The sequence below is a fragment of the Calidris pugnax genome, unplaced genomic scaffold, assembly GCF_001431845.1.
Source record: "Calidris pugnax isolate Ruff unplaced genomic scaffold, ASM143184v1 scaffold107, whole genome shotgun sequence".
In the NCBI taxonomy this organism is placed as follows: domain Eukaryota; kingdom Metazoa; phylum Chordata; class Aves; order Charadriiformes; family Scolopacidae; genus Calidris; species Calidris pugnax.
This window is the reverse complement of record NW_015090901.1, coordinates 3,163,544-3,174,048: the sequence shown is the minus strand read 5'-3', so window position 1 is coordinate 3,174,048 and position 10,505 is coordinate 3,163,544. Positions and strand designations below refer to the sequence as shown.

Here is a 10,505-nt window from a genome sequence, read left to right as displayed (position 1 = left end):
GGAGTTCATCCTCAAGGGCCTGAGTGACCAAGCGGAGATGAAGGTGGCCCTCTTTGTGCTGCTGCTGCTGGTCTACACCATCACCCTTTTGGGCAACACGGGGATAATCGTAGTCATCCGAGGTGACCCACGGCTCCACACATCCATGTACTTCTTCCTTGGCAGTCTCTCCATTGTTGACATTTGCTTCTCCTCTGTGATTGCCCCCAGGACCTTGGTGAACTTTCTGTCGGAGAGAAAGACCATTTCCTTCGCTGGCTGCATGGGCCAAGCCTTCTTCTACATAGTCTTCGTGACGACTGAGTGTTTCCTGCTGGCTGCCATGGCGTATGACCGCTATGTGGCCATCTGTAACCCCCTGCTCTACTCTTCTGTTATGACTCGGAGGTTGTGCATGTGGCTGGTGGTGGGGTCCTACATCGGGGGTGTCCTGAACTCCATCATACAGATGACCTTCATCATCAGGCTGCCCTTCTGCAGCTCCAATGTCATCAACCACTTCTTCTGTGACGTTCCTCCCCTCCTGGCTCTGTCCTGTGCCAGCACCTACATCAATGAGATGATCCTCTTCTCCTTGGCCGGTGTCATTGAGCTCAGCACCATCTCCACCATCCTGGTCTCCTACATCTTCATCTCCTTTGCCATCCTGAGGATCCGCTCAGCTGAAGGCAGGCAAAAAGCCTTCTCCACCTGTGCATCCCACCTGACAGCAGTGACCATGTTGTATGAGACGACAATCTTCATGTACTTACGCCCCAGCTCTAGCTACTCCCTGAGCACAGACAAAGTGGTCTCTGTCTTCTACACGGTGGTGATCCCCATGCTCAACCCCCTCATCTACAGCCTGAGGAACCAGGAGGTGAAGGATGCTTTCAGGAGAACAGCAGAAAGAATCACAGTCAGGCTCTGAACCCTCCTGATACGGGATTTCTCTCAGAGGCTGTGGAGCCTCTACCCCTGGAGGGGTTCAGAAGGAGCCTGGAGGAGGCCAGGGGTGACCTGATGTGACTGTGAAGTCAGCCCTGGTTTGAGCAGGATGTATAATAATTTAATAATAAGGACATCTAGGAGCTCTCTGCTCCTATGAACAGCAAGTTATACACATGTATGTGTGTGTGTATAGATAAAACCACAATATTAAATGTATTATGCTATATATTTATATATAATGGAATATTTTCTTGGGTTAAATGTGCCAACACACCGTTATGATTTTTCTTGTGGCTCCCCAGCCTCAGTAAATGAAGGGATGCGGGACATGCCGTTTCTATGGTTTTTAGCAGAAAAATGTCTATACCAGAGAAATGCCAAATAATTTCACAGGCGGCACTGGGCGCTTGGGCTCTCCATGATTTATGAGCTGGATCAGGGAGGCAGCTTCTGTGAAAAGCTCTTCTTAGGAAGGATGAAAACACAAGATCTAATGGATAAACTTTGACGTTTTAATGCAGTTACAGGGTAATGGTGTACGGTGAATAAGCCAAGTGAATGAAATATAAATTCTTAAATAGCTCTGTCTTTGAAACCAGGCAGCTGAGTTAAATTGCAGGCTTAAATTAATCTTTGTCACCTCTTTTTAGGCAACCACAGAACTTTGTCCTTTCATTTCCCTCCTCCCCTCCCACCCTCTGCCTTTCAGAGCCTTGAAACAAAGCTCTAATTAGTTATCTAATTTATGCCCGCAGTGGTTTGTTAAAAACAAAGACAATAATATTAATCAGTAGAGTTTGCAGCCAGAGATTTGCGCTTTGGTCTGAAGGGAAAAAAGAATAAAAAAAACCAAACAAAAATGAGCAGTAAAAACAATATAAAACCAAATACTCTGAAACAAACAAGTAAAAAAATAAAGAGGGTAATAAAACCCCCAAATCTTTATTTCTTATGCAAGAAATTGCAGCATTCTGAACAGAAACTTGTGGTTGCCGTGAAAACGTGATGCCACCAGGGGGAAGAGTAACCGCGATTTTCCCTCCCCACCCACGCCTGCAAACTTTGCTATTTCTTCAGCATTTCATCGCTGGGAGGTAAGAGATGTCCCTGCAACAGCACCTTAACGAGCTCCTCTGGGAGGGGACCTGGAGGTGATGGGCTGGGTCCTGGGTGAGGGTTTTCCACCCGCCCTCACTTGAGCCAACAGTGCCAAAAACAAGTCTCTAACACAGTGAAAAATAACCCAAAACAGTGATATGACCCCGGCTGGCAACAAGAACTTCTTTTTTTTATTATTATTATTTTTTTATGTTAGAGTTACCAGCCTAAAGATGACTCTTTCTGTTGCTGGAGAAGCGTGAGAGGGTATAAATATACCTGTACAAATGCCCCTTTCCTTCTCCAAAGTTGCATTTCACCTACTTCTGAACAAAATCCAGGCATACTTATACGTGAACAACTTGATTTTGTGTCTCCTAGCTACCTTTGTGCTCTGTCATCAGCCTGGAGAGACATGAAAAGGCCATAACAGCCCCTTTTAGATATCAAAAGGGGAGCGCTGGAGGGGGAAACACCAAATAAATGGCTAGAAAAATACCCATCAGGATTTCTTATCCATCGTCACCATCTATTGGACGCTGTTGGAAATATCGCCTCCTTTTTAATTTAAATTAAAACATTTTTATTTTTTTTTTCAATGTGCTCGCAAGCCTTGGGTGAGGAAGTGGCTTGTTCCTTCTTCAGGCAAGCAGGAAATAGAGTATAAATAAACCAAGACCATCATCTCGACGCCGCAGTCGGATGGTCCCATTTAGATCCTTTTTTTTCTTGGCATCGGCTCCTGAGCCTGTGAAAAATGAAGGGGTAACGTTGGATGTTTGAAGGAGTTTCTGTCCAAGTTCCCCTCCCACTTAGAAATGATGGAAATGATGTTTTAATCTGCTTTTTTTGTTGTGTTTGTTTGTTTTTTTTCTTTTACGAATGGAATTCTTGGGATTCAGGGTGTATAAAATCTAGATTATTGAGTTCACTCTGCCCTATGAATTATTCTTTTTCTCTTCAATAGGCTGGGCCAACCATATGCCACTTGAAGTGATAATTCCCTGTATTTTAAATTATTGCCTCCTCCGACATCAACCATTTCCTACAGCTCTCCCTCAGAAAGGGTCCCCTCCAGCATATCTTTACTCCTGACAAAGCTATCCCAGATTTTCCAATCAAGGCAAATGAAACTATGGAGAGAGAGGTGAAGAATTTAATTTTTTGTTGTTGAATTAGGTAAGTCACCTCCATCACTACCTAAATAATCCCAGGTGAGCAGCTGCCCCTGGTGCTCTTGGATGACGAATTAACTGGAGGAGGCTCCCTGTATAATTACCCAGTTCCTGGGTGAATGTGTTGGATTCATCCTGGTGGCCTTCAGAGGGGAAGACACTCACCCTTGGCCATGGAATGGTAAATAAAACTGAGGTGATTTCCTACTTTTGGAGTAAAGAGGTAACTTTTGTCCTTTCCTGGAAGGACCCGCACCTGGTGAAACCACCTCTCGTCTCTGGGAGCCAAGTATAGCTGGAGTTTCTGATTGAAATATAAAAGCAGGGACATCAAAATTAAAATCAAGACTTTGTTTTTTCGTATAGCTGGAGTTTCTGATTGAAATATAAAGGCAGGGACATCAAAATTAAAATTAAGGCTTTTTTTTTTTTTTTCCCTCTTCATTCTGAATATCAGTGTAAATTGACAAAAGGAAACGCTGGATTTCTCATCGAATACAGTCTGCGCCATTCTGAATATCAGTGTAAATTGACAAAAGTAAATGCTGGATTTCTCATCGATGAAAGTGGAATGCTTCCAAGAAGAGACACTCTGGGAAAAACTAAGAGTTTTTGGATACAGGTATTGCAGACGGGGCAGGAACTGCAATAAACCCTTTGGGGATGACTTTTTTACGATGCATGACACTCTTCAAGGCAACACTTTTGACCCAGTATTTTCAAATAGCACCTTCTGCTGTCATTAATTTTAGCAACCTGTTGGCTATAGCTTGACCTGGCAGTGGAGGGTCTGGAGACCCCTCTGGGCTTGGCAGGGGCTGCCCCTTGCTTGGTCTGATGGACCCCTGGGGGTAAAAATGTTATTCCTTGACTCATTTTACCCCCGGCTCTGCAAATACTGTGAAGGGCAGAGCCCTGGAAGTGTGGGTAGATGTTGGAAGGGAGAAGACATGGTTTACCTTTCCAGCTGGAGTGGGAAACCACCCTATTAATGAGGCTTTTCTGCATCTGTAAGATATTTTGGGATTTAGGACTCTCAAAACCCCAGCTAACTAAATTGACTTCTTTATCTCTACAGATCTGGCACCTTCCCCTTGCTCCCACAGTGAGATTTTGAGGACAACGACCACCAGGAGAGCAGGCTAATTGCTATTTAACCAGGAGGGTGTATTGGCTGAAGGGTCTTGGTAGCGCCTGGTATTTCTCCTCTCCATAATGTCATGAGTTAAATCTTGGCAAACCCTAATGCCAGGCTGTTTGGTGAGTCCTAGGGCAGCTGGTGGGAAGGTCTTGGGTTGGAGAGCTGGAAAGCAGGTGTGACAAATGATGCTCCTTTCCCCAGGAGGACAAGGATCAATGTTCAGGGCTTTGCTGGCTGTTATTGAGCAGAGCGTGGACCAGTCACCCATCTGTCAGCATGAATAATATCTAACCCGAGGCAGCAAGGTATGGGGTTTTTAATTTAATTTATCTCCATTCCAGTCAGTGTCTTCAAGCTGGAGGAAGATGTGGCTCCTGGTGGGCAGCTCTCGGGCACGGCATGAGCCTTATCCACCCCTGGGGTTTCATATCTACATCTTGGATCACTCCACACGAAGCAGTGGGCTTGTCAAGTAAGGAAAAAGTAAAGGTGAGCCTTAGCTAATTGTGAAATTCGGGTCAATTCTCCAAAGGCAGGAGATGTCTGCATCCAGGCAGGTGGATGCTGCCTCCGGGGGTGGAGGGAGGGGGGAGAGGATGCAGCTCTAGACCCAAAACAGCTCGATTTTTCATTATTTGTCACCCATCGTCCAGTACCGGGCAGACTCAGCTTTGCCCCCGGCATCTCTACGTGGGCAATGAAAAGCAGCTCAACCCCCCCGTTAATAACACCAGGGCGGGGGGGCAGAGATGCTGCTCGGGGGACGTCTGAGACGAGATGTCTGAACCTCCCCCCTTCAGCAAAGGGTCATCAAAAAATGATGACTTTTAAGGTGGGATCTGCTCGTCAGGCACCAGGCAGCGTGCGCTCGTGCATCGCTCTCTGGTGTAGCTCTGTCAAGCCATGATTAATGTTATCCAGGAAAAATCAATGTTTGTTTATTCTGTCTGTCGTGAAGTGTTTTTTTTTTTTTTTTTTTCAGGAGCTGCTGATTTCTCTGGGGTGAGCAGAGAGCACGAGCCTGAACTTATCTTTTATCTCCAGGTTTAGGCACTGCATCCAAAGCGAAGCGAGGTGAGACAAATCCTGGCTCTTATTTCTCCACCATCCCACATGAGGCAAAATTACGCTACAGAAAACTGCATTTTCCAGTGCTTTCACCTAAAAGAGGTCTTCCTGGGATGTGGGGAACAGATAGTTCTCATGTACTCACACTGAAAAGATGAGAAATAATTTCATTTTCTCAGCAGTTATTGTGGAAATCACGGACTGCCCACTATAAGTGGCTTGAGAGAAGAAATGAGAAAGCTCTGCAATTTATTTATGCTTTATTTTGTATATTGTCCTCCTTCCTTCCTTTAAAATATCCACCTACTTCCAAGTGTGCTGCTTGTGGTTCTATGAGCTGAATGGGGACACCAGCCTTGGGAACTTGACTTTTTTCTCTCTTATACTGACTTAAAGCGGTGTCACTGCTTGGTAGATGAAAATTGACTTTCTTAGCTTTATTGACAGATGCCATTAAGCATTTCCATTGGAAGACATAAAGCCGCTGAACTGCTTATATATTCAATATGGTCAAAGCTAATTATACAGTTGCATTTGAGTTTGTTCTCCTGGGCTTCACAACCCGGGAGGACCTGCAGGTGACGTGCTTTGTCTTATTCCTCGCCATTTACGTGGTCACTCTGATAGGAAATCTGGGAGTAATTATCTTAATCAGGATCGATTCGTGCCTACACACCCCCATGTATTTCTTCCTAAGCCACTTGTCTCTCCTGGATGTCTGCTACTCCTCCACCATCATCCCTCAAACCCTGTTGAATTTTTTAGTGGAGAAGAAGGTCATCTCCTTCGTTAGGTGTGCCACCCAGCTCTTCTCCTTTGCAGCCTGTTCCACCACCGAGTGCTACGTGCTGGCTGCCATGGCCTATGATCGCTATGTGGCTGTTTGTAACCCCTTGCTCTACTCTGTGGTCATGTCCCAGAGGCTTTGTGTTGGGATGTTGGCTGGTGCCTACTTAGCTGGTGTGATCAGCTCCACCATACACACGGTTTCTATATTTAGTCTCCCATTCTGCCGCTCCAAGAGGATCAATCACTTTTTCTGTGATGGACCACCGCTGCTAGCCCTCTCTTGCTCTGACACCCGTGTCAACGAGGTGATGCTTTCTGCCATGGTGGGGTTCAACGTGCTGAGCGCCACTGTCTTCATCGTGATGTCCTACTCATTGGTCCTCTCCACTGTCTTGAGGCTCCGCTCCGTGGCCAGTCGGTACAAAGCCTTCTCCACCTGTGCCTCTCACTTGGTCTCCATCGCTTTGTACTATGGCAGCTCCCTCTTTGTGTACCTGCACCCTGGCACCTTGGGCGGCAGACAGTCCTTGGAGCACAACAAGGTGGGCTCTGTGCTCTACTCTGTTGCGGTTCCCATGCTGAACCCACTCATCTACAGCCTGAGAAACACAGACATGAAGAACGCCATGAGGAAAGCAAAAAGTAGAGTCTTCTCCTCTTTGTCCATCCACGGTTCCTGGTCAACTGAAAGGTGGGGGCAACCCTGTCATGGTGAGGAGGGTTAGATACGGCACCTTCAAGAAGCAGGGTTAGATATGGCACCTTCAAGAAGCTGGGACTAAATGCACCTGGAAGCAGGACACCTGGAAAACATGTTTCTCCTTGAACCAAGGCTACCTGCTGTGCTAGAAAGGATAGGACTTTCCCCTGAGACTTGATAGTGACTGTGTATTGGGCAGAAAGTTGTCATCCACAGTAAATGTTATTTAAATATGGCTTAAAATAAGTATTGTTTATTATTTACATATTATAAAAATAATTATCAACATTTTCAGGCTTCAAAGAGAAAAAAAGAGACTGCTTCGCCCTGCCAAAAGGGGAAAAAAACAAGGAAAACCCTGTGTCTGGTCTCTCATGTTTTACATTAATGAACATCCTCTGGTGATGTCCCTGTCATTAGGAGCTTGTTAATTAAATTTTCCAGGAGTTTTAGGTCTACACCATGAAGTGAGGTCCTGTGAAACAACACTGTGACAGTGTGATGGTCATGGAAGTGCTCATGGTAAATGGGGACAGGTCATATTTGAGCCTCTAGAACCATAGAATCATGGAATAGTTCAGGTTGGAAGGGGCCTTAAAGCCTCTAGAACCATAGAATCATGGAATAGTTCGGGTTGGAAGGGGCCTTAAAGGTTCCATTGAGTTCCAACCCCCCAGTCCTGGGCAGGGACACCTCCCACCACACCAGGTTGCTCCAAGCCCCCTCCAACCTGGCCTTGAACCCCTCCAGGGATGGGGCAGCCACAGCTTCTTGAGGCACCCTGGGCCAGGGTCTCACCACCCTCACAGCAAAGAATTTCCCTGAAACAAATGGACCATCCATTGTATGAATGGTTTGAGTGTGACCATGGGCAGTCCTCTCCAAATATTAGGCTCTCACCACCCTCACAGCAAAGAATTTCCCTGAAACAAATGGACCATCCATTGTACGAATGGTTTGAGTGTGACCATGGGGAGTCCCCTCCAAATATTTTTTCCATAGATTCTGCTGTTGACTACACAATGGTTTGCTTAAAAGAATCATTTTCCACTCTTTCTTTGAAGATACAACAGAATTGACAGGCAGTGAGCAACCTGGTCTGGTGGGAGGTGTCCCCCCATCATGGAACTGAATGATCTTTAAGGTCCCTTCCAACCTAAACCATTCAATGAACTATGATTCTATGTTTTTTTCATCCCTCAACACAACACTAGCTCATTCTTCAGATCTCCTTGTTGGTAGTAAATTGCTCTTTTTTTCAATACAGACCTTTGCCATAGTTGGATAAATAAAAAGCAAACTGCCCTGGACTTGTCCTTCTGCGAGGCCAGGTGGTGGCATGGGCAGGTCCCTGCAGGTGAGCTGCTCTGGAGGTGTTGGGGCAGCCAGGGAATTGAAAGGATCTTTTGATGAGCAGGTTGAAATAATACCAGCTGGAGGAGGGTCCTGAGGGAGAGCGGTTTGTACAGACACCCAGGATAAAACCCATCTGCCAGCCTGGGCGACCTGCTCCTGAGCATCTCCCCTCCCACCAGGACTTCTACCCATTGGCTGAGCATCTCAAGGAGCTGCAGGCATCACGTCTACCCACACCTTTCAGCCAAGCAGGTAAAGAGGGGTTGGAGGTTTCCTGTGGGTGACCCTTGTCGTGGTGCCTCTCCCGTGCTTGAAAGATTCTCGAGGTGCTGGGGGTACAAGGAGACTCATCCTGGTGCTTCACCACTCTCCCCGTTAGACCTGAACCCGTGACAAATCCCACACTTCACTTCTGCTGTGACTTGGCTGATTTCTCTCTTTAGCTGTTTGTGCACCTCATACTGCAAAAAAATACACAACAGAAAAATGGGCATTAGCCCCTTTTTGTGGCAGCTGGACTTGACATAATAAGTTACAGGGAACAGATTTTTTTTTATTTATTTCATGTTACAGTAGTATTTTTTTAAATTTCTGCATTGAAATGATCAATTGGCAAACTTAAACTGAAAAAACCCCAAGCTAATTAATGCTGCTGTTTTATTCACATGGCTGAATCGTCCTGCATTTCTGCTGAGATGAAAGAAAATTCATAGTGATGCTTTTTGTCATGGGTTGGGTTGATGGTTGGACTCAATGATCCAATCTGGACAATTCTATGTTTCTATGAATAAAAGCTTCTGCTCTGTGAAGTCCTGCAGCACGGGCTCATGCTCGTGAGCGGCTCCGTCTGCATTTGGTGAGATTTTAAAATGTTTTTATTATTGAAAATAGTTTATTTAATATTTAAATATTTTAAAATATTTAACACATTCTTAACCTTGAAGCTGTTTTAAGAGATGATTGTCCTCTCCAGGGCTGGAAGTTCACACAGGAGCTGGTTACCACTGGGATGGAAACAGGCACCTCTAGGACACAATCATTTTAATGATGAAATTGCTGTTGATAAAACGGGAGCTTCAAGGGTACAAGTCCTCCAGCCGGAGCTACAATTCCTTCTCCATCACCAAGCAACGTTGACCGAGAAGATCTGAGGTTGGTAGAGTAAAATGAGTGGTGTTGGGACTTAATTACACTCCTGCCCTCGCTTGATCCTTTTGTATTTTATTAATTCACCTTAAACCGGGGGATCGGTTGCTGTTTTGTGGCTGGGATGTACTAGTGCATCTACGACTAAAGGAAGCCCATCCGTGCTCTCCAAGAGCATCCATGGCATGAATCCAAGTGCCCAAACAGAGTCTAAGAGGTGTGCTTGGAAACCACGCTCCTGACCCCATCTACAACTGATCTAGGGAGGTTTTAGCTGGGATGGAGACATCTGTAGATGGATCTTCCATCAGAAAATTCATCTGTAGCTGGATCTACCACCAGATAATTCATGTGCAGAGAGGCTGAGTGGGGGAGATGGGAATATCCAAGCTGAAGCTTTAAAAGGTTTGGTTTATATATAATATTTTAACACTATTACGTGGATATTTGGGTTGGTCATAGGCGGCTCACCGCAATCACAGCAGAGCTGGCCCAGAGGCAATACCACTGCTCCAGCCCAACCCTCACACACAGGCATTTTTCCTCAAAAGCAGAAAAACATAGAAATTAAAAATAAAAACCCAAACAATTTTGAGTGCACGGGTTTTTTTCATGATTAAAAGGCTGCACCAAAACTAATGAAGCCACAGAAAAGCACTGGTCCAGTCTGAAAAAAAAAAAAAAAAAAGACAACAAAAGAAAGGAAAAAAAAATCTTCAAAGTTTCAATAAATCAGTGGTGAGAATTTGAACTTTCCACATTTTGGGATGTGTTTATTGGACTTCATTTTTTTACACTTGAATAAACATTTTGATATTTCTTAGTGTATCATTAGTGCAGAATAATTCTCCTTTAATATAAATTACAGCAGAATTATTCTCCTTTAATACCCGACTGTGTCATTGGCTCCTTCCTGTTTCACTTTGATGTTTGGGTTAAAGGCAGAAACACAGTTGCCTTGTATTTTTCTTAAAAAAAATACACCATTTTCTGTTGCATTTACCTTATGGATTAAACTCTGGTGTTTCCACAGTATTTCTCTCTTAGGGATTTATTTCACAGATTCATTTTATTTCTCTACAAATTCATCTAACGTGAAGAA

General features: G+C 44.8%; 2 protein-coding genes across 2 annotated transcripts in view; both read left to right on the top strand.

Annotated features, from left to right (window-relative positions):
• Positions 1-910, top strand: part of LOC106891938 (olfactory receptor 1052-like) — an 11,411-nt gene extending 10,501 nt beyond the window's left edge. The window contains exon 2 of the mRNA XM_014948768.1: positions 5-910. Coding sequence (XP_014804254.1) covers positions 5-910 — 906 coding nt within the window. The remainder of the gene's footprint in view (positions 1-4) is intronic.
• A 5,008-nt stretch (positions 911-5,918) lies between these two features.
• Positions 5,919-6,926, top strand: LOC106891937 (olfactory receptor 1038-like). The gene has a single exon (XM_014948767.1). The coding sequence runs from the start codon at positions 5,919-5,921 to the stop codon at positions 6,924-6,926; it is 1,008 nt and encodes a 335-aa protein (XP_014804253.1).
• Positions 6,927-10,505: the final 3,579 nt, after the last annotated feature.

What these genes read in the sequence shown, in the direction of transcription:
- LOC106891937 (XM_014948767.1), top strand. Translation starts at nt 5,919, where the DNA reads ATGGTCAAAGCTAATTATACAGTTGCATTTGAGTTTGTTCTCCTGGGC.